Source organism: Plectropomus leopardus, chromosome 3 (assembly GCF_026936395.1).
Source record: "Plectropomus leopardus strain MGB_pleo_1.0 chromosome 3, ASM2693639v1, whole genome shotgun sequence".
Classification (NCBI taxonomy): domain Eukaryota; kingdom Metazoa; phylum Chordata; class Actinopteri; order Perciformes; family Serranidae; genus Plectropomus; species Plectropomus leopardus.
Genome location: NC_142178.1, coordinates 18,762,453 through 18,787,060, shown reverse-complemented (window position 1 = coordinate 18,787,060; position 24,608 = coordinate 18,762,453). Strand labels below are relative to the sequence as shown.

Sequence of the window (24,608 nt, the reverse complement as noted above, 5' to 3'; positions counted from 1 at the left end):
CTCGCTACGTACACAATCTGGCACCAAAATCAGGCACTGAAATCTTTGTTATGATTCAGTTCGGTAGGTACCAGTTGTATCAGGACCAGTGCCATGTTAGCGCAGGGTTTCAATACCCAATCCTACTTTTATAGCAATAAATATTGTTAATTTTCTGTAACATTTTGGTGGGGTTGTTACATGTTAGGATTACTGAGCCGATATCTAGATTCTGTGAAGTAGTTACGTTATTGTAAAGAAGGTAAAAATGGATTTCTCTCATTTCTACTCTATCTGCTCCCAAACAGACAAGACAGCAGTCTTGGCAAAGTTTGACAGTAATGTTTATTGAATGAACAACCATGCTGACTGAACACGTCCACGATCACATCACAAACCCAGAATATCTCCATCAGGTCCGTCGTCTGAGCTCGAGATTTGAAGAGAGTTGAAATTCATTTCACGAGCTGCGTTTTTTTTTTTTTTTTTTCAACCATCGACCACAACTTCCAAAATTACTTCTTGAGACACAAGTGGAATAAAACGCAACAGAATATGGATGAGCTCAAACTGTCTGACTTCTTTCTAACAGCGTCCCTGTAGCAGAAGCAGTTAATATTCTTCTTCTCCGTGATGAATACTCCTGTCTGTGACCTTAAGGCATGTGTTCGACAACCGTGTTTTGTGACTAGTTATTAGCTCAGGGAGCTCTCGCAGTCTAGAAGTCATTCAAATTTAAGCACAGACAGTACTTGCTTTCCTGTCGATGTGAATGGCCATTGTGTGTGCATGTGTGTGCGTGCGTGTGTGTGTGTGTGTGTGTGTGTGTGTGTTGTAAGTTGCAGTACCCATAAACAACCTAACACCTCCGTCTCTACAATATCTCTCTCTTTTTTTAGCATTTTCTACGTGTCGATTTATCCATCACTCCTGATGACGTGAAACAGTGTGACGTTGTAGAGCACCTGGTGTCCGTTGTTCCAGGTGTACAGCGCTCTCTCTCTGGGGTTGTAGTCCATCATGCTGATGTGGGAGTACTGGTTGTGGAAGGGGATGTCAGTGTACTCGTAAGTGGAGGAGTTGGTGTGGTAGGCAAAGTGTACCTTGGCCCCGGCCAGGTGGGAGTTGGTGACATACAGAGTGCCGCAGATCATGAAGGCCTCCCCTGCGCTGCGCTTAGGAAACCCCGTATCCCAGCTCCGGATGACCTCCAGTGAGCGGGAGTCCAGACGACTCACCTGCATACAGAGAGAAAGAATTAGTCACTGAGATCACAGAGCCAGAGTTCCCCTTTTGTTTTTCTTGCCCCACTTGTCCCTGTTTATCCAAACATTTCAGATCCAAGCTCAAACTTATTCAAACATACAGTATATTCAGCTAGCTGGCATAAAAAAAGAGAGAGACAAACTCAGTGAGAAAACAATGTACATGACGGGAAACAAAACGTCACACATCAACACATATTAAAACTACATTAAGTTGACGGCCACAGAAAATTAATTTGCCATCAGGCAAAGGTTATCCAAAGTTATCGCTGTAACAACTTCAGTATATACAACAAAGTCCCATGACTTTTTCGAAATGTTTTCATGTACATTTGTGTTCCACGGGGACAGACTTTTGTTTACCTCTAACGCCGCAGCACACGCAGACTGAGGTAGCACAGCACACACAACACTTGAAACAAAGACCAAGAGAGCAGGATCTCATTCAGCAGCTACCCACACGCAGCACACAGAGCACACCAACAACAGAAAGCAGTAACTGCCGGTGGGACGAGGAGTTGATTTAGGCTGAAAGACCAAAAGGTACGTTAGTGACGGCTATTTTGGTAGTGTTTACATGATTGTGGGATTTTGAAAAGATGGTTATTTGTTAGTGTAAAGACTGTGTGCGCTCTGATGTTAGTAGTAACAGAGTCTTAAGTGAGGGAGCGCTCTGGCTCCAGGGCATCACTCAGTGCGTTTAGTCGAGCTACAGTTATAGCTTGATCAGGCCATTTAACTGGATCACTGTCCCTGTCCCAGTATACATGCACCGGGGGAGAATCAATTTATTGATGGAAGTATGTCAAGCTACTCCAGAGCAGGTAGAGATATGCCTCCATTTATACAGTCTATGATATAGATCGCATTACAATTAATTTACAATAACTTTGGGGTAGAAAACTGCGGCGTCACGTACATACAATCAAACAGCACTTAGAAAATTCTGCTTTCATTGATTTGTTTCAAGACATCTGAAAAAGTCGGCTCAGTGGTGTGGTGGTTAGCACTGACACCTCACAGCAAGAGGGCCCCTGGTTCAAACCCAGGTTGGGGCAAAGTTTGGACCTTGGGGTTACTGCTTTCTGTTGTTGGTGTGTTTGCATGTTCTCCCTGTTTTCTGTCCCTCACGAGGACAAGCGGTTACAGAAAATCAATGAATGAATTAATTCTATGCTGTATTTAGAATATTTTCACTGCTTTTCCTTGCCTTTCAAGCTGTTATATCAAAAACACCAGACTCCATTGAGAAAAACAGTCATTTTACTCCACTGAACGGCAGAGTTGTTGCTATACCACTGCCTCCATCAGCTATTGTGTAAAGTAAAGAGGAGCTTATATTCGAATATAGTGTTAACCTCAACTGAAACTGATTTTTCGACGTGGTTAAAATATGTTTTGCTGAGACCTCGTCCACAGCAGTACATCCCTTAACTTCCATGCCGGTGCTGTGGGATTGTTCTTTATCTTTTAGAGGAGTTGGGTGGCTGGGATGTGACTTTTAATGTTAAAAACAATATATGTAAATAATATATGTATATGTAACGACTCTGGAGGGAAACTTATGATTGAACAGTCACTTCTTGGGGGAGGGGTTTAGTGAAATGGTCAATTATGTTACATAGTATTTGTTGTACTATAACTGGACGTTATTTGAGGAAGGCCTAAATTTTCTTGCGTCCTGCATTTTCTCCCTTGTTCACACAGGGACTCGGGGAAGTTATTAAGTTTTGTGAAATGGAAGAATTGTGTTTAGTTTATTATGTTGGTGAACCCGAAGATGTTTAATTTCCGACTGAATTGTTTGTATTTTATTGAAACCCGTTCAACCTTTAGATTTACGTCTCACACACGCACGCACACACAGAGACACACACATTCTTGTCCCCTAGGTGCAAGTGGGGGGTTGTAACAAGCTCTCCATAATATAGAAAATCTCTTGTAAACAGTGAATTAAACTCATGTTAGTAAAATCTGCAGTACACCTGCTGCTCCTTATGATAGATTACATTATTCAATGCAGTAATCTGTCTCAGATCAGTTTTAATGGATTTTTAAAAAGCGTGGGAGTTTATAACTTCTGAAAGGTGAAGCAAATCTGCTGACAGCAGTAACTTCTGAATGGAACAGATCCATCAGTGGGTTTGGATTTAGTTTCAGTCATTAAACATTAAATGTACCGTATTCAAATAACAGTTAAAACAAATTGTCTTTGCTTGTTATTTTGTTAAGTGCGGGAGCACACACACAGACTGTACCATGATGTTTCCAGCATTTGGGATGGAGGTGTATACAGCCCAGAGTCCCATCTCATCCGCCATGAGGTCGATGTCAGAGGATCCTCCCCAGCTGTAGGGAAAGGTGTTGTTGTAGCCGGCTCCACTCAGGCTGCGCTGGAGCAACACGCTGCGGGAGCGGAAATGGTACTGAACCTGGAAAGACAGATGCATGCATCTCTCACTCTGGTTCATCTGATTATCAAACTGTTTTTCTCCTGTGTTTCCGTTCCAGCAGGTCTCCTACCAGGATGTTGCTCTGGTGTTTGTTGTAGTAGAGTGACCCGTTGTACACCACGTGGCCGGTTCCTGCCCAGGGGTGCGGCAACAGATGCTGCACAAAGTTCTGCCCCTTTGTGAAATCCCCCATGGTTCTGTACTCCAAAACACGCCTGCCCTTATAGTAGCCATCCATTGACCACACCTGATGGAGAAACAAAGACAAACAGGTTTACCTCTGTACACAGGATGCTAAATTCAAACCCACCAAGCATTAGATTCTGTTAAATTTTCAGAGAGACCCATCGTGGTCACCTGCCACGCTCACCAGCAGCATGATTAGATAATAACAAGGTGTTTGGCTTTTGGCTGGTACTTAACTCTGTCTCTGTTGGACCCAGCACACCTTAACCTCATGAAATCAGTGGCGGCAAACAGACATTTAATTTAACTGACTGTGTGCTAAACTCTGAACCCCAGCAGCGACCGTTTAACCATAGCTCAGCAAATGCAACCCGGCACAGCAGCTTCATCAAGCTGTTGACTTCTCTAAATGCTGAAGAGGTGTGCATGGGGTAAAGTGCCTGTGATACTCGATATACAAATAGTTTAGGGGGTTGTGCTTTTAAAAGGAGCTTTTCTAAACCCAAAATACAAGCAAAAGTGTGTTTTTAAAGTACACTGCAAACATTGAAGTCACCTAACGTGGAGCATCTAACTAAAATGGAAGAAGTCTGTCTGTCCTTTGATTATCTCAACAATCATTCATCCGATGGACTTCACACTTGGCGGGTGCTGAGGACCTGAAGAAGTGCAGTGTCGAGTGTAAGCTCTTGAGATCTACGGGACACATGCATTAGTCGTGCCGCCAGAAGTATGCACTCTGTTGTGTACTGAGAAGGGACACCAATTAACTGTTACACCGCCGAGCAGTGTGCTGGGTACAGTTCGCTATCCGTCGCCTGCTACAATACATTCAAGAAAGATGAGGAAAAGAGGTCAGAACTGTTATTTTGTAGCAAACTCAAATATTCAAAGCATCAGGAATCTAACTTTCTGAACTATGCTTCTGTTGACACGCAGACTCTGGCATTACCATTGGATGCAACTATGCCATGGCAGTTTTTATTGAACAGTACCTGAGGAAGCGCAGTATCAAATGTCGAGGTGTTTTGACGAGCGGTTCTCAAGACAGCTGCAAGCAGCGATACCACAGGCCAAGCAGCCGGCTCGTTTCAAACAGGCATGTTTGCAAACACTGCACCAGTAACTCCAAAAACCAAGGAGGCCATCATTACCAGACTACATGTTTAATAATAATAATGAGAAGAATTAATTCATTTGATATAGCAACTTTCACAGAAATAAAACCCACAGTGCTTCACAGAATACAATAAATAAACGATAAAACAGGCAGTCAATAAAAACTAAAGGCCAGAAGACCATAAAGTTGGAGCAAAATGCAAGCTACTGAGGACCCAAAAAGAAACAAACCAAGAGAAAAGCAAAGAGCACTAGACACATTAGGGTGAGACACAGGCCATTTTGAAAAGATGGGTCTTCAGTTGTTTTTGAAGAGTTTCTACATAAGAAAAGAGAGATAAATAGTGTTGGAGCTACTATTTAAAGGCAAGATCACATTTTGTTTTAAGTCTAGAACGTGGGATAACCAGTACGTCGTGGTCAGAAGACTTCTGGTCTACTGGCAATACAGGGACGGGAGGGTTCACGGATGTATTCAGGCGCCTGACCATCTTTTTTAGATTATTTTAAGAGCTTTTATTGCCTTTATTTGACAGGACAGTTTTTAAAGCGTGAAAGGGGGAGATGGACATGCAGCAAAGGGCCGAGGACACAACCTCTGTATATTGGGCGCCGCTGTATCCACTGAGCCACCAGGCACCCCCATGAGAACAATAATCTTAAAATTAATCCTGAACCTGATGGGAGGCTAGTGTTCAGAAGCCAAAACAGGTGTAATGTGTGTTGTCCTCTTGTATCTGAGTTATTAGACGGTTTAGAGATGATTTGCCACACAAATGCACGGATGATCATCTCCAGCTCAGTTCGAGACACAGCAGACCTGAGCTTTGCGATGAGTCTTGGTTGTAGGAAACAAGCATGGGTCAGCGATTTAATATGGTGATCAAAATTCATGGCCTGATCAAAAATAACCAAGATTCCTAAAATATGACCTTGTAGCTGCGGAAAGGGACTCAATACTGGGGGCAACCTCTGGAGCTACATAATCTGAAGCATTAATCATAATCTCCGTCTTATCTTTAAATTAAATTACATTTTAAAGATTAAATACGAAAAAGACATGTTCAGAAATGACGCAGCCACTGGGTAGTACTTTCCCATCTGTGTGGTAACTGATCCGGTGTCAATCCTAAACTCTCAGGTAAAGACGTCCTTTGAGGCCCTGTCGGTACACCCTGTATGACTGTTACAGGTAGCTAATTGACTGTGTGATGTTCGTCAGACACATTGGTCAGCCTCAAAGATTTTCCGCTTGTAAAAGTGAAACATGCAGTTTGAAAATGTAACCATAAAGCATACATCCACACACCTGATGTTGCACGTTCCTTTATCATTACTGAACGATAATACGAGAGCTAACAAGCTTTAGCCTGGAATAAAACAACAGTGCTGTTTCTTCATTTTTATTTCCTCCATATGAATCATTAACCGGAGATGATGCCAACTATTTCCTGGGACATGCAGCTTTAGCTTCAGTCTCTTATCATGATATCATGCATGTAGCCATCAAGTCAATATTTGTTTTAAAACGAGTAAGCAAGAAACAGTTTTCACAAAGAGTTAAAATCCAATAAGCTAGCACTTGCTAGCCACAGCTATTAAAATCTGCTAGATAGTTTTCTCTTTCACCATCAGTGATATAGAGCCCCGGTAAAACAAACGGACAGAGAACGAGGGAAGGCGAAGGGGAGAAGAAGAAACGAGATGGGAGGAAAAGTGAGCGTCGACAGCATGGAGGATTAATTACCCAAAGAGGGACAAGAGGTGAAATAGATGAAAGAAAAGGGCAGAGAGCTTTGGCAAGACAGAGCATTGTTGGCAAAAAAGATGCTCGTTATTCCCTCTGCAAAAAAGGAGGGAGCAGATGAAAAGGATCTTTTTTTTCTCTCTCTTGGTCGAAGAAATCTCTTCTGCAGTGGCAGCATCGTTTTTAAAATTACAGTTAATTTGAGGTCGCAATATTTAAAATCCACATTGAATTAGACCTGTGGACAAAGGCAACTGATTGCCCTGATTCTGAGGGCCTTCAAAAGCAGAGTGTTTAACTGAGCCTTAGCTTGAGGTTTGCAAAGACAATGAAACAGACTGATTGCTCTCTCTACCACCAACACCCTCTTCTCTAAATACTTCTCGTTCCAACCTATTTTTCTCCCTGCTTCACCAGCTCATCTGATGAAGCTTTCTCTGTTTTAATTCCCTTTAAAACAGTGTTTCAAAGGAACTGGAGTCCCTTTGTTTTCTGGCAGCTGTAATCGTCTCGCATTTGAATGCACCATTTGCTTTATATAAACAAGCCCCAGACGCTGATTATACAGCGAACGGTGCGTGTTAGAAAGTGAGTGGGGAGTCTTTTTGCTGTTTCATGAACTCACACCTTGGTTTTTACAGATTGTCGCACCATCTTCTTTTTGTACCTTCCCAGTTGGCGTACTCTGATACTTCCCTAAAGGATAGGTTCGGATTTTTTTGAAGTCTATTCTAAAACAAAACTCATGCACTGAAGTGATCGCTTCGAAGTTTAACTACACTGTAAAAGACAGAGAACAAGCTCTTATTCTGTGCAAATATTTAGTCTTAAATGCATCTTGTTAAACAGAGCAAACGTGCATCATTACCTGCACTATGTTTTCCCTCACATTTGGTCAGTTTCACACCTGTGGTTCAGTTCAGTTAGAATATATATATATATATATATATATATATATATATATATATATATATATATATATATTGCTGTGTTTTAGTTCTGTTGTGGTTTGTGTTCAACTATCATTCTACATCTCATTGATTGAACACTGACAGCAGAACATGCAGCACTTCAGTGACTCTTGGGTCGACAGAGCAGCATCTTTTGGCATCTTTAAGGGTCATATCACTTACTTTTTAATGCAGAACTACCAAAATACACATAGTAAAACAAAAGCTCAACACAGAGTTTCCTTAACAGTTTCTCTCTGATATATCAGAGAAAATTGCACTTTGCCATGGTTTCCTGAAAACTGTTGCTTAACAGGGCTCTACACGAAATTCGGACCGTATGAGTTGTCTGGACACGGTTCTCAATATAGAGGTGGCTGCTAATGTTGCTAACTCCAAAACACCAGACCAAAGCGATATACCTAATTTCACCAGGTGATGCACTTGACTCAGCAGCCGCCCCCGAGTGGCACATCTAGACTGTTGGGTCACACGACGTACCATCTGTTACATCATGTATACAAACCAAATATAAGCTGAGCACTGAAAGATGAGTGAGTAGCCTACTTGATTTCTTACCACGTTTTTTATTTTCTAAACAGAAAACATGTTTTATAGTGTGATATCTACCAGAAATGATATATAACAGAGCCAACAGTAAGTAGCCTAGCTTGTTATTAGTGATGCTCTTTTACAAGAAACTTTCAGCTCCACGGAGATCTCCCTCCCCCCAACTGCCACCTTATTTAGGTTTTTGCAGTGAAATGAGGAGGTTTCTTCAACAGTGCAGCAACAAAATGCATTGTCATCTGATGCCGTCTTTGGCTTGTCAAATGCAAACATACAAATCCTGTTAGATTACATTTTAAAGCTGTAATTATGCTTCTGTAAAGGTCGCAGAGGAGCTGATGTACACAGCTTCCAAATCTCGAAATATCTGACATATGTAACTGTGTGTCAAACTTAAAAGGGGATAAGCATATTTAGAATGCACACAACTATAGTTTCTCATCTTGCAGTTTCATACTTGATTCGTTTAAATCTGACTGCAACAGCCTCATTATATTCAGCTGCCCTGTTGCAAGCATTTTTACACAACACAAGGATTGTGGATGTTTTTTCTTATTACAGACGAGTCACGCTAAGAGGAGGTCGCTTCACAGTTCGTATGAAGAAAAAGAATGATTACAGCAACCAATGACCCTTTAAATACTGACCTCTTTTTCCCCTCTTCCTCCCTGTTGTCTTTTCTTTTTCATGTCCTCCCATGCTCATTTTATACCATCCTGCTTGTCTTTCCCAACTGCTGCTCTTTTGATCAACCTTGTCCTCGATTCCCCCATACTTTCTTTGTTTCCTTCGCTTTCTGTCCACCCCCTCTTTCATTCCCCCACCTGCTACACTCCTCTTCACCAACAGGCCCCACTTCCTCTCTCTTCTTCTCTCTCTCTCTCTCACACACACACACACACACACACACTATCAGCAGAGACATCTTGACAGATCAGGGGATATCCACACCTTAGCAGCTGTTCTCAAATACAGCGACAGGTGTGTGCAGGCATGTGTGTGTGTGTGTGAGTGTGTGAGTGTGAGTGTGCAAAGTACAATGCATGCACACACATTCACACACTGATGAGCTAATGAAGAATTCATAAATGCCAAACTGGGACCCTGTGCAGACACTGTAGTCATGGATACCAAAGGATGTATGAGAATGACTTTACTTACAGCATATGTGTGTGTGTGTGTGTGTGTGTGTGTGTGTGTGCGTGTGGCACTAGTCCCACACTTCTTAAATGATAAGATACAGATTAAGATACTAGAAATTCACAAACATTTTTTTTAAAAATGTATATGACTGTTCTGTAAATAAAAATGTGAGACAAAAATTGATGTAATAATTTTTGCCAGTTGGTTTGGGATGTTTCTGATGCTCAATGCCCAACCTTACAATAATGACCTTGAGCCAAACACCTGACCAGACCAGGATACCAAACTTTAACAGGTGTTGCACTTGACTCAAGAGCCACCACTGAGCGAAAAAAATAATGACAGTTTCACGACAGCAAATGAGTGTCAAACTGTTGAGCTGCATTAGGTAACATCTGTTACATCATAGGAACAAATCATGTAAGTATCAGCTGTGGACCTAAAATACGTGTAAGTGGCCTTCATGCCATCTATGTTTGTATTTTTTCAAACAGAGAAAATATTTTATAGTGTGATATTTACCAGAAATGACATATAATGGAGCCAGTTATTAGCAATAGTATTATACCAGAGACTTTCAGCTCCATGGCAATCTCCCTCCAGCCACATTATTTGGGTTTTTAGAGAGACATAGGAAGGTAATATATAGATAATCCCTCAATCCAAACACACTCTCAAAGCGAATGACACATATAAATGGAAACTTGGCATCTGACAAAAGTTGTTGCCATACCTGCACAGTTGTAGTTTTACTGAGAGACAAACTGCCAAATTTCTTTTCAGCATCCCAAACACATTAAAGTAAACAAACACAAAATGCGGTGCTCTCCCCCCTCTGACCTCTACTGAAATTTGATCTCCCTCATGTTGCCTGTCAGCCTGTCACTCCCTTGTGGCTTTGTTAGTCCATTTCTAAACATTTGAACACAATATTATGTTAATCACGTAGTCATATCGCTTATCACTAATGCAATACACGTTGGATTTAGAGCCATGATGCCGTCAGCATGGGTTGCTGATGTAGGCTACTTTTTAATTTGCAGAGCGTGGCATAGGGACAAATGCCGGTTCAGCTGGTTTGCATTAAATCAAACTGGTAAAAGCTTGTGCACTGGAACAGCCCTACAAAACCCTGCCCTTGCCCCAGCTCTGACAGCTATCCAGTTCTCTGTAAAACATAAACAGTTTAAACAATGCAAGTGTGAAAATATTCGAGAAATTCTGCTCTACAAATGCTTTATGAGAAAGGAAATGCATCCAGCATCCAACACATTTGTTAGGCCTCGAGGAAACACACAGTGCATTTAAATAAGAAACACTAAATGTAAACACAACAAGTCTGTTTACAAGACAACTCCACAGGGTTTCTTTAAGCGTGATAAAAGCAAGATAAAAGTGATTTAAGTGAGATTACATCTTTTTATAGTTTCACTGGCTTATTTATAATGCAAACATTTACTGTATTTGTATAGAATGCAATACTTCAGCATTGCTGAATGTCACCCTCAGATTCAGGAACATCGAGTACACAGCAATAACAGACGGAGACAGAAAAAGCTTCCTATTCTTGGGACAAATATACAAACAGACACTGGAACCAGGAAATAGCCTCAACCTATAACTGTAACAGTCACACTAGTAACTGGGAAACACAGGGGGCAATAACTGGGATACTGCTGCTGTGTATAGCTCCTTCTCATCACCAGGGAAAGGCTCTAATAGGGAACAGGCAAGGGTCACCATGGCGATATAAATCACACCTGGCAACTGGGAGACAGTCGCCTTGACAACTAGCTTAATATGCACTCGTCGAACAGAAATTGTGTGTATGTGTGTGTGTATAGGAAATGGGTGAAGCTTGTAACAAGTGAGGACAAAGTGCACACAGGAGTCATGTTGGAAGTAAAGCAGGAAGACAGAAAAATACACTAAGAAAAATATAGAGCTCAGCTACCTTGTGACCACATTCACAACACCTGCTGCACACAGCATGAACACGAAAAGACAAACACTGTTCACCTACCCTGCTGTCGGAGCTGGGAATCATGGCGTCAGTCATCCAGGATCCAAAGCGGGACCCCGAAGCTCTCACGGTGATTGGGCTACTAACTGCAGTCAGACGACCACAACCTGTTAACAAAGGTAAGACATATTGTGTAAAATCTGAAACGAAGTTCCCAAAAAAGTAAGTTTTGCGATCGCAAAATATTAACGCAAATTCAGCCAAATCCTGTGAATTCTGCACAACCTTGCAATTTTGTCCAATCACTGCAACTTCACTGCAAATTTGACTGCTTACTACAGGTCAAATTTCACTTCACTGTATAGCTAAACGCAGCATATTGATTCGCTCAGGGCCTCCTGGGCCTGCTCTCACTGTTTCTCTGCTCATTATGAGACTACGGCTGCAGTAGCACAAGCTTCTGGCTTCGGGCAGAGTCACACACAGTGACAAGGCTAACTGTTAGCATCACACAGCTAAAGGCACAAACACACCAAACAGACATAACTAGTGGGATGAAAGCTGACTGTTGTGTTGCTCGTGTTGCCTGTGTCTCAGTCAAATACTTTCTCATGAACACAGTGCAAAGACGACAAGCAATGGCCAACCAGCAAGTACTGTATGTTCTGTATCTTTGTGAGAGGAAATAACTCTCCACACGGGGATCTGTAGTCTATAATCTGTATTAAAAACAGGAAAACAGGAAGACTGTTATACCGTTACTTACTTAGCCCATTAGGACATACCAACACATTCCAATGTTAAAAGAATAAAGCATATTTATCGTGCATAAATAATTGTGAATAATAACACAAATCATCAAGACACATTACTGCTTAAGAGCTCAATGGCTTAAGGAAAACAGTCTTATCTGATATAACAAGTTTGTTTCAATTTCACCTCCTCTGGACTTCAGCTCTTTGATTACTTTCCTCACTTTCGTTTCTCTTCTCATGTGCTGAGCTTAACTGCAAATCAGAGTGATTTTAGTCACGGATAGGCTCTGCTGTCTCCGAAGCCGATTCAACATGCTGAATCAGCTGAAAAAGAGCCAAATAGGGCTGACAAGGGCCAACAGTGCGGGACACACTGCAGAAACTTGGGCGACAGACACTGACTGACTGTCCAACACTGACCAAAGGCTGACTGATGGCTTGGTGTGTCAGGGCCTTAACGTTAGTCAACAGTTATAATGTGTTTAAAAACCGAGTTGAGCCTTTTCAGCGACTCTGAGAGAGATTCTTGGGACTGGGTAAATGTTGGATGTAAGCCACTGATGCATTAGCTCATGCTAACCAGGCAGAGAGAGCAGGAGGAGAGCTGCTGAGGGAAACAGTCCTTCAGCGCTGCGCAGAACCAACAGCCGACAGCCTACAATCAGCAGTGCTGCCCCCCCCCCACCCCCCACCATCACAAACAGATTGTGGGCAACACTGAATGCTCATAATAAAAGACTCAGAAATTGAGAAAGCATCACACCTGTATTGCAATTTTCGCTTGCCCCCGTCAATTTTATAGCAAAAACCAAACAAACAAAACCAACTAAAATCAAACATGCATTGCATTTTTCTAGAGGAGCTGCTGTGAAATCAGGCATTTCAGGCTGCAACTATACCAATAACAGCCTGTGAAAACCTGGAAGGACTAAAAAGTGAAGATTATTAGAGTGAAGCAACAATATCTGTTAATTTTTCCAGCCTGCAGGCAGTAATGTTGCCTGTTAAAGTCACCTGGCCAGCTTATTTATGAGCAGCAAAACACCTGCAGCCAGTCGCTATTAAATTTACCAACATTCCATGAAGTCTTTTAAAAATAAACTTATTCATACCCCAAGCATGAACCGTGAAACACACATCTTTCCTTACCACAAAATTCTAAAAAAGACATGACTGGAGTGAGATGGACATTAAAGAAAAAGGGTTACAAGTTTAAAAAGGAACAGTAAAAAATGGTTAAGCAGAGGCCGAAACATCCTGCCTGGCAAATATCCACACATTTCAAACTGAACCGCTCTGGTTCATAGCAAAACTTTTTCTGTTAACAATTTCAAGGCTCAAGTCCAATCTGAGTGACATCAACAGGATTATTTTTCTCAGATTTTAAAAAGCTCCCTCCAGAGCCACAAAATGGATTACACAACTATTTTCCCAGGCTGAGTATGACTCGAGACAGATCAACTCGTCTTCATGTGTATAATCTGTGGCGAGCCCCTTGAAACCGCTTGAATGCCAAACATGTCATGTACTTGACTTTCTTATGTAATCTCATGTGTTATTTTGACAGCAGCATAAGTAATACTTTTCTGTGTATTACTCAGTAATACCGTCCCTACATCACGTACCGAGTTTGTTCATGCAGCTGTGTAGCCTGGTCTCCAGCAGTAAAACCCTCTGCTGGAGCTCTTCATAGTCGTACGCTCCTATTTCTTCCTGAATGGATGTCAGGATGATTGACAGGTTGAGGAGCTCTAGTCGCAGGGTGGCCAGCGTCTGCAAGTCCAATCTGTACTGCTCCACCACTGACAGAAGGGGTCGGAGCTGAGACATCTGGCCCTTTAACTCCTGTGGGTGCATGAAAGACAGGAAGAAATAAAATAATTGAACAGAGAGGATCAGGTCCCCAGAAATGTGCTTAAATCTGATAAAGCATCTCTTTTTTTCTCCCTTTTTTGCCTAAGGTAGCTCAGAAAAAACCCAGTGCTCCTTCACAGCTATCTGAGGTAGTTTATGCTTTATGTCAGGACGCTCTCTGAGTGTGACTACTTCCCTGAGGATGAAGAGACCCCAGAATAAACTCGAGGCACTTTCCATTCAGCTAATTATGCTTCTTCCTGTCCGCTCTCCTCCATCATGAAGCCTGTGACCCGCAAAGTGATCGAGTGAGCAGAGAGGATGCTTCCAGAGGAACCACAGATGTATCGTATGGAGAAAGCAGCAGTACTTCAATGCGACTCTGTTTAGTTAACATTTTGTCTGTTGTGGAATCGGCATTACTTTAAAATTAATGCTACTGCAAAATTTAGAGTCCCACATGCAGGATTGAACAGACTGAGGAACTATTTTGTTCCTCAGTCTGTCAACTGATTACGAGTTTGGGTTCCAAGTAGCCTCAATGTGCCCAGATCGAACACCAAATGTTATAGGGAATAATTCATTTGTTGCACTGCATCCATTTTTCCTTATGTCTGATGTGATATGCAGCATTTGTAGTATGGATTTCGTTATTTGGTTAAATGTTTTATTTTGTATTTATGTGTATTTAAGTGAAACAGTGTACGTAGTGGTATGCAAGACAAATTTCAGAAATCAAGGGAAATCAAATCAAATTTAAATACTGCAGAATGGTCAAACTACCTGAGCAAACAGGAATAAAAGTGCCAACAGTGCTAATGTGATTTATTCATCATTAAATATATATGATTAGTAGTGTGTACACAGTTATCTGAATGATGAATGAATCATAAAACTTGCAATGTTGTCTCCTTTTTCCTCGTGTTATTTTCTTCTTCTTCTTAGTTTGTGTTTAAAATGCATTTTGGTTCAGTTGGGAAAAATATGCAGTCATGAAGTCCTATACAGCCACACTTTCATTATTATTGTGATCTCATAGCTACCTGAGTCTGTAAAGTATCATAGCGGCATCTGTGGTCTTTCACAGACAAATTACAGAGTTATTCTAAAAACTTACAAAAAAATAAGTCTATTGGTGTTTTTTTGTTTTTTTTTGATTATTTTTTGGGCTTTTATTGCCTTTAATAGACAGGACAGTTTAAGCGTGAAAGGGGGAGAGAGAGGGGGCAACATGCAGGAAAGGGTCCAGGCTGGAATCGAACCTCTGACCGCTGTGGCAAGGATACAACCTCTGTATATGGGGCGCCGCTCTATCCACTGACACAGTAGGTGCCCTATTGGTATTATTTCTATTTCTATTCAATCATGCACTGATAACACTACAGCTTTTTAATCTGTACTGAAGCAGCAGTCATACATTTTTATTTTATTTCAAATTTTCCTATTTTTTATTTTATTTATTCGTTTCTATAAAAGGTACAAAAAGAGGTTGCAAGCCCCAAATAAAGTTTTTTGAAGTTTTATTCAGTTTTCAATGTGAAAATGCAGCAGAGGGGAAAAATATGCAGAGACATTTCAGCTCTCTTCAGTGGGTGTCAGTGACGCAGGTCTAACGACAGGTAGCCACCTGGTGCACCTGTTGGAAATGTTGATTGACATTCACTGTTGGTTTCTACTGTTTCCATGGGTAAAATTTTTTCATTACTTTTCAAGGACTTATAGTGTATATATATTTTTTTTTTTCCCACTTCCCCAGATTCTCAGATTCAAACATGATCGCAGCTCACTAGCATACAGGAAGGGAGAGATGGAACGCGGGATGAAAATGAAGAAAGGCGTCTGATGGTGAACAAAGTGTCACACAGTAACAGCGTAACAGAGTAACATTAAGTTGACAGCAACAGAAAATAAATCAGCGATTTAATTACACTAAACAAAATTCCATTATTTCCAAAACATTCAATAATTTTGGACTAATTCCATGATGACATTTTATAACTTTTCCAGGTTTTTCATGACCTTGGGAACCCTGCATCACACAATAAGGAATGCACTGTTGGAGCAAATGTGCGTTTTCTTCCCCCTGTGTTTAAGTTTCACACGAAAAAACCTGAAAGGACCAATCTTTTAGGAATGCAACCCCTTTTTGTACTTTTTTCCCTCTACCTAATTATCTTAGCACATTCGAGAGTTGAGATGCTGTCCGTCATGAGTAATTGCTTTTTCCGTCCTCGCGTCTCCTCCTCGCATCTCTCTCGCTACGACGTGCAAAAGAGATGCGAGTGAGGGGAGTGAGGAGCCATGTTGGCCAAATGGAAAAGCGCCCCCAGAAAATGCTGGAGGGATGGCATATCCCATCTGGCCTGGGAACGCCTCGCAATCCCACAGGAGGAGATGGAAGATGTGGCTGAGGGAAAGTACGCCTGGACTACTCTGCACATTTGCTGGCACTTCGACCCAGATAAGCAGCATAAAATGGAGAGAGTTAAGTGGAGAGATGAGTCTTTTTTTTGCATTGCCATCAACAGTTAAAGACAGCTTTTTTTATTACTGAAAGTAGGTCTTTTCAAATTGTCTGGCTAAAAGTAGCCAGTGTGGATGGGGAGAAAATGACTTTTTCTGCAATCAGCTTGAATGAAGATCAATATTTAGTGTATGCACTTTATGTTTGACACATGACTCAGTGATTCAGCAGGAGGATAAAGGTTCCTCCTAATGCACCCGTTTATTTCTCTGTTTAGAGTTGACGCTTAAATGTCTTTTCGCCATCAAATGCTCCCCACAAAACTGTTTGCTGTGTATCGCGAGAAGTTGGATTTGATATGGCAAAAAAAAGAAAAGATTAAAAGAAGTGTCAAAGGGAAGACAAAAAGCTTATCATCTCGGCAGAACATCTCACACCCCCGCAAACAAACACAACAACACATCCAGGAAACAGACTTGGCAGTCAGTCAAACACTTTATGTGCCTAATCCGTCCCCTTTTATCTTCAAATCAGGACCTAAATACTTTTCCTTTTGCAAATCTTTTTTGGCACCATTATTTTTCATGTCATAAGAGAATAGTGTGGAAATTTTGTGATTGCTTGGGTTGACCTTAAATTGGGCTACTTCATCCTCACTGATTGGTATTGGCATCATAATTTGCATATAAATGTAAGTTCATTAATATGCATTAAAACCAATCTTGACAAAATGCTGAAAATGTCACGGCCTGTTAGATAGTAAACGCTTTACCTGGCTAATCCCTCCCCTGCCGTATGTCCTCCTTCGTCTTAATCGCTCTAATCTCTCCCCTCCTGTTTCACTCTTTTATCTCTGCCCCTCTTTCTGCCTAACCTTTACCTCTCCTCTCACTTCATTTTGCTCATTCTTCTCCCCCTCCCTCCCACAGGCGAAAATGGTAATACAGAAATAAGCCATCTTTTTCTCTCCATTTCTTCCTCTTTTTCCTCCAGCTCCTCTCAAGTCCTCCATCCATCTGTCCATCCTAATCTCTCTATTTGACCTCTCTTTCTCCATCTCCCTTGTTCCCTTTCCCCCAAGGGATAAAATACTGTTTAGTTATTGATAAACTTACTGTAGCTGCACATCGCATAAATATTCACCAGTTCTGCCTCTCAGTGCAAAGGCAAAAGCTTATGACTGTGAAAACCCCCAAGGAGCAACACACACACACACACACACACACACACACACACACACACACACACACACACACACACACACACACACACACACACACAAACTGCATAAAAACTTAAAAACAGACCCCAGAGCCCCGTGATGTTGTTAAGAAGATGCTCGGCAAAAGATGAAAGGCAGAATGGATTTATGGGGAGGCGGAAATGCTCTCTATTTGGGGAAGTCAGGGGTAATGTATGTGTGTGTGTATGTGTGTGTGTGTGTGTGTGTGTGTGTGTGAGCTTGTTTTTTCATTGCCCTCCTATAGAGCCTCTGTCCAGTTCATATAGCATCTCAAGATTTTTAAATATTGATGTTATTCTATAATGTTGCATCAATGAGCATCTTACATTCTTAAATTCATCTGTGTATGTTTGCTGTTTGGTATTTCTAAAGGAACCACATTTGACATTTTGGGAAGTAACAGGTCAGCAGCAGGTTAGCGTAACAGTTGCCAGGCAACTAGCAGAGTTTCAAGTAAGTTACTTCTCCTGGCCAAGAAACAGTCCGAACATAACCCTATGTAAAACATCATTTTGTTCTTTATACACCTCACTTTCATACAAATGAAACAAAGATATTTAAGGTGTTTTAATAGATGAACTTTAAAGGTGCTGGTGGGCAGATTTGATCACAATTGGATAAACGCAGGCTATTTGTTTCCCCCTGTTTCCAGTTGTTATGCTAAGCTAAGATAATGGGTGCTGGCTGTAGTCTTATAGTTACTGTACATACATGAGAGGAAAAACCAGCCTTTTAAGTGAACTCTCCAGCCCTCATAGACTCCTGGGGCTTCAAACACTGACGGTTTGACCTCGGAGGGTCAATCTAAATTGGACATTTAAACATGTTATCACAGTTTGTGTCCTGTGTTGTGAACCAAAAATCAATGTTGTTTTAATGTAATGTTACATTACTTATGTGAATTTCACACCTATGTCCAGTGTTGGCCACAGTTTTTCTTACTCCCTGGTGAAGGCCCTTGAGGCTAATTCATGGACTGACCACGAGACTATTGATTAATGAGATTGTTATTGAATGTGTATCAGTGCGGATGCTTCAGTGAACTTCTACAAACACCTACTGTGACATAATTCGAGGTGCATATGTGATGAAAATAGGGTAGCACAGATGCAGTGTACACAGCGTCTTTTGTGATGAACAGGGGTATGAACAGATAAGTGTGTACTTCTTCCTTCTCCTGAAGTTTAAGTAGCTTGAGTGTTTGTAATTGAGATAGATGTATAGGTTTTGGATAGGCCTTTTATTTGTCTTTTTGTTTTTTTTTTCATGGCACTTGCTGTATAGCTTGTTTGCTTTTAATTGTGTGTTTTGTTTTTACATGTTTAAAATAGAGGTTCATTCATTCAACCATTCATTCATGAATCTGATGCACATCACACACACACGCCTCTGTACGAGTGTGATGAACATGACGCACTGAATTTCAGACCCCAGGAAGATCGGCTGGTGCCACTGACATCAGCTCATAGGAATCCTTTTAAATAAATGAATAAATAAATAAATACATTACAGTGACTCTATCTAAAGTGAAAGAATCATGAATTAATTCTAGTGTGAAAGTAAATACATTAGCCTCCTTCCTCACTGAGGGTAATTGCTAGTGAACTTTGGTCTGACTGTATCATAAGGCTGTGCCCTGAAGAATAAGGTGCTCTTACTGGTCCAGCCAATAATTTTATTTTGTTGTGTGTAATGTTTGGCCAATAATGTTTTAGTGAGCCAGGATGCCCTGATTTAAATCACTTCAAAAGACATCTAGACTTCTAAGTTTAAATAATATAATGTATTTAACAAGTTTGGTTGAAAATGACATAAAATTTGAGGCATGTCCTAACTCAGGACTGAAATATAGTCACTGAAATGCTGTTGAAACAACTACTTCATGCGACCTAGATATCTAAAAAAAACTTTTGCTTCGGCCCAAATTTAGCTCCATTTTCACAATGAAGTCCAATAAGACACACATCTCCAAACCAATGCTTATTGGGAAAATTACATGCAGGAGTAGTGACAGTTGACAGGGTTTTACTACCTTTAGTTCAGTGTCATTAGGGGTCCTGAGCTGCCAATTGCAGACATTAAACCATCAGTGTCACAGCTAATTTAACTGTTCAGGATCATTCAACCCTCATTCCTCAGATCCACAGCCTTTCATTCTCTATAGCTCTTGAGATAATCTTCCACTTGCCTGCTGGTTTGTTGTTGGCACAGATGCCTGCCAGCGGCATCATGGCAGAAAATACACACTGATGAGATTAGTACTCCTAATTTAAGAGGTGCAATACATTTAAATTTCCCTCAATAAAAGGCAACACTTACCCAGCCAGGTAATCTTATCTTCTCTCCTGCAAATTTAAAATGCCGACACCAGACTGAATGTTTTACATGAACTCCCTCTGCTTATGTGTGTGTGTAAATATTATGTAAATTTCATCATTAATATTTAAATGTGAGACTCATTCTTGACAGACTTTTTTTTTTTTGGAAAGCTCAAAGTCTTAATGTGTGCAGTGAGGCTGCAGTTTTGCTGGCACCTTCTGTACAAAACTATGTGACACTTTTACACAGCGGACATGAAGCCAGCGAATTGACAGCTTCAAGACAAATTTTGTCCCCTTCATGAAAGATGCTCGCGTGTCTGAGTGCAGGCAGGAAACTTCAGCTTGGCATGCGTGAAATCAATGTTTTCACACCAAAGGTTATGTGTTCCCTACAGCGACCGTCTTACACTGTGTGTGTCTGGGTGTCTGACTGTCTTTGCGTGCATGTGTGTGTGTGTGTGTGTGTGTGTGTGTGTGTGTGTGTGTTTACCTGCAGGCCCTTAGCCGTCAGAGCGCGTGGGTTGGCGACGTAAGTGTGTAAACGTCCGTCCACTCCTCTCAGCAGTGGCTCAGAGTCCCGGACATACTGCAGGTCTCTGGATGTCCGTAGGTCTACCACCTCCATAGATTGACTCACATTCTGAACCTGGCACACACACGCGCGCACACACACACACACACACACGCGCACGCACACACACGGTTGATATGATGAGTAATTATTGTTTGTATCCTGCAATGCCAGAAATGCTTATGATTGGTTTTTGGCTGTGTTTAATTACTGCCACCTGCTATTTGTTTCCAAACACCTGTTGTTGTTAAATTTGGCCGTGTGTTGACGTGATGGAAGGTTTGAAGGGTTAGTTCAGCCAAACTGGAAACATAACACATTTTCTTACACATCTCTCGTGGTATTTACCTGTGCAGATAGTTCCACTCAGGAGTAGAGATGGGGATTGAAACCCCCGTACTTATTTCAAAACCCGCACGTGGATAATGTTTGAGCTTATCGATACTGCTGTCGAGTCCCTTGGGTCCTGTAACATTACATCTTGAGTCGAGCTCCGTAATTTAAATCCGATCACTGGTCTGCATACATCGACTGTCCTATGAAGTTTCTGATTACAACTGAATTGCAAGCCAAAAGGTATTAAACCAAGCGAAGAAGAAATCTGGTGGTCATGGGGGGAAGATCAACCTCCACGACCAAGCAAATCAACCATGGGTAAATTAAACCTAAATGCGACTGTCCTCGGGCTGAAAAAAACTCACAGTCTTCATCATCATCCAGTCACAGCAGCACTGGTAAGCACACCCAAAAGTGTCACCAGTTGAAAATAGTGATCCAATGTTGAAATCTGAGTTGAAATCAGCAGGATAATAAGAGCTAGTTAGAGAAACATCAAATAATCTGACTGATCTGCCCAAACAGTACCACCATATAAACACAATATGGTATACTCTTATCCAGGTATTTTTCAAGCTAATTTTCTTTTTTCCCCAAAACTTCTACAGGCCTAGAAATTGCTATTTTTAAAGTCCAGGTATTTCATGACTCAACCAACATTTCCTCCACTTGGGAGCACAAATATCTGTTCAAATTTTCACAGTAATCTGATTCTAGAAAGACACATTGCTTTTGAAGTTTTGATGAAATCTTGTACAGCTATGAGCACCACAAGCAAAAAATTCCCTCCATCACAGTTGTAAAGAGGTGGTGGCAGAAATCTCAGGAACGGATGACTCAAAAATGGACAAATAAAACCAAGAGAGGTGTCAGAAAATGTGTTTTTGGGTGCAGACTGTGTTTGAGGTGAAGCGACCCTGTAATATTGCTGCCACCTTGGCCCAAAAACACGATGCACAGTCACACGGATCACATTTCTCTTTGAAGAAGCTTCTCATTAGATCCATTTAAAACATGAGATTCCCACCTTGAGTCTGTTCTAAAGACACAAACACTCCCCCGCTTCTTCTCATTAACCATCCTGAAATGCTACCAGATACTTCACATCTCTTTTGATATTGAATGAAAAAACATGCGTGAAAAACAAGAAAATCCATTATAAAAAAATGACCCAGATATCCAGAAGTGATATGCAAACAAACAAACCAAACAAACAAACACTCAGGCAAAAACCCACCCACACATCTCCCCATGTAACACATTCTAGAGAGGCCGGAGACGAGCGGAAAAATATGAGCACAACACGAGTAAACACACATGCATACTCTCACACACACATTCACACTCACAGCAGGATCTAGGTGCCACTTCCAGAGACACGCTGAGCTAATTAAGATTCATAAATAGGGAAGCCTCCCAACAGGAACAGAACGAGGAACGAGGAGAAGAAGTTATTTCAGATAGTGTTCATCTTTTTTCAGATTCTTTTTGTGTGGGAAGAGTACAGGATGCAACACCAGCAGCGAATGAAAATAATCCCCGTGATGTTATCGTTAGTGTGCCGTGGTATACTTGTACTTTGTCGAGAATGCAGGATGCATATATCCTGATGTGTGAGCCTTGCAGTTGAGCATGCTTTGGGAAATGTTTGCAGGCCTGATGGTGTTCAATAATTCATCAACTTCTGTCACAAATCACTTTTATTTCTCTCAGGATGCACATATACATTGAGAGAAACGTGCTTACGCAGCCAGATGTACTCATAAACACACACACATATATATGAACACAGACACGTTCAAGCATACAAATACCCTTATAGAGCTGCACTCTGCAATATAGAACAAAGTGTTTCTTTCCCACCCATCTGTCAGCGTTTCCTTTGAGTTTAAACTCTTTTGGCATGTTGAATGACTGGGAGTCTTTAGAGGATACAGCTACTGATGTATCAGGGATACATCTGTCAGTGAAACCTGAGTGTGTGTGTGTCTGTTCATGTGTGTCTCTGCAAGTGTCAAAACAAAGAGACAGTCCAGTGAATATTTCATTCCAGTACGCTGCCTTTCCCCTGTGCTGCATTGCAATGCTGACCACTGAAACATGCAGGGACGCACTCAGAGTGAAGAGACAAACACAAACAAATACACACGCGCACACACCTGTTCAGTCAGCAGGCGTAGTTGTCGACTCCGAGGGTCTCGTTTGCAGAGGTTTCGTGCCGGCGCGACCACTGTGCACACGCACCTGCCGTCAGGATCTGAGGCGGTGCTGTACACCTGCCAGCCCTCCTCTGAGCCTGGGTACAAACCCTGCACACAAACAAGCTCTGCGTTAATGAAGTAACTGCAGGAAAACCGTGTCAGCTGTGCATTTAACGGAGAAGGTCAGCAAAGTGAAACTTAGTTTAAGTTATGGGATTTCATTTGAGGATTTCTCTTTTTTTTGTCAGTTGCTCACATATCAGTTTTACATTCTGTGTTATTTACTGGTAAACTTTAAGTTCTATGACAATTCAAATGTAAATTCATCTACAGTTCCTCCTTTTATGGCATCTTCTTGGGACATTTTATAGTTTTATAGTGCTAAGAGAACAAGTCAGTAAATAGACCTGTAAAAATCAGATCTGACAACAATCTTGATGAATGATTAGCATTAATTGGCATCAGTGAAAATAGCAAACAGTCACTGGTGGTTTTACCTTCATCTTCCTCTCCACCAGCAGCTGAACTGGTGTTGCGTGTGTTGCTTTGTGGGAAACACTTGGCTCTGAATACGTCTCCTAAGTGTGCTGAGAAGTGCACAAGTGTGGGCGAAATCTATGCTGTGCTGGCATGTTTGTCAGATAAAGGTTTTACTTTCTTACTACCTGGTGCTATTTAAACATGCACTTAAGTGCTCAAGACATTAAGTATAGCTACTGGCTGGGTGGTAAAGTGAGTAAGTTAGATTAAATAGTGCATACTTTCAATAACTGAGTCTATATTAAAGGGAAATATTGACAATGAAGGTATTACAGTCAAGTATGGTCTACTGCAGAGACAATCTTCACAGCGCAACTCAAGTCTAAAGTCTACTACACACAGTGCCATGAAAAACTAAAAATGAAAAATGAAAAAAGAAAATCACTGAAGGAAAGGCAGTGATTTGCTGCACTATTGACAATGTTGAATATAAGCAGGCTGGAGGAGCCTTTCAAGATCAGGGAGATGAGCTCAAAGAGGGAAACAAAAAGAGTTAGGGGGCCATCACAAAGCACGAGTCAGAAATCTCCCAACTCAAGAAAAGTCTCCATTTCCAGGAGGAGAAGATGGATGCTGCCCAGTGACTGACGAGCACAACTATGACGAGATGGAACCAAGATATAAGTCAGACAAATGAAAAGTCTCAGAGCAAGAAAACCAGGTGGTAATGGTGATGTCTGAGTGTCAAAAGCTGCAGCTTGAATACAGGAAGAATCAGGAACTGGAGGAGCACATCCACAAGAGGGACACTTGAATTCATGTGAACTCCTGTTTCTAATGACTGAAAAACATCAGCGCTCCAAAACGGAGGTAAAACAGACTGAGGGATAAAAGGGAACTTGAGGAGCTCGTTCTTAAAATAAAGAAGATGAGAGGAGGTTTCTAGTTTCACAAGACCAAGACTGACAGAGATGGAAAAAATGAAAAGCAAAATGTAGAGGAAGGCTG

The 24,608-nt window shown here is 41.3% G+C and overlaps 1 protein-coding gene across 2 annotated transcripts in view; it reads right to left on the bottom strand.

Moving 5' to 3' along the window:
* Nucleotides 1-306: 306 nt before the first annotated feature.
* LOC121942148 (noelin-2-like) overlaps nt 307-24,608 on the bottom strand; it is a 37,649-nt gene continuing 13,347 nt past the window's right edge. For both annotated transcript variants that reach the window (XM_088075812.1, XM_042485275.2), the window contains 7 exons: nt 23,079-23,228; nt 20,503-20,658; nt 13,756-13,975; nt 11,436-11,542; nt 3,768-3,944; nt 3,503-3,676; nt 307-1,217 (listed from right to left, as the gene is read on the bottom strand). In XM_088075812.1, coding sequence (XP_087931938.1) covers nt 897-1,217; nt 3,503-3,676; nt 3,768-3,944; nt 11,436-11,542; nt 13,756-13,975; nt 20,503-20,658; nt 23,079-23,228 — 1,305 coding nt within the window. In that variant the 3' untranslated portion in view covers nt 307-896. The remainder of the gene's footprint in view (nt 1,218-3,502; nt 3,677-3,767; nt 3,945-11,435; nt 11,543-13,755; nt 13,976-20,502; nt 20,659-23,078; nt 23,229-24,608) is intronic.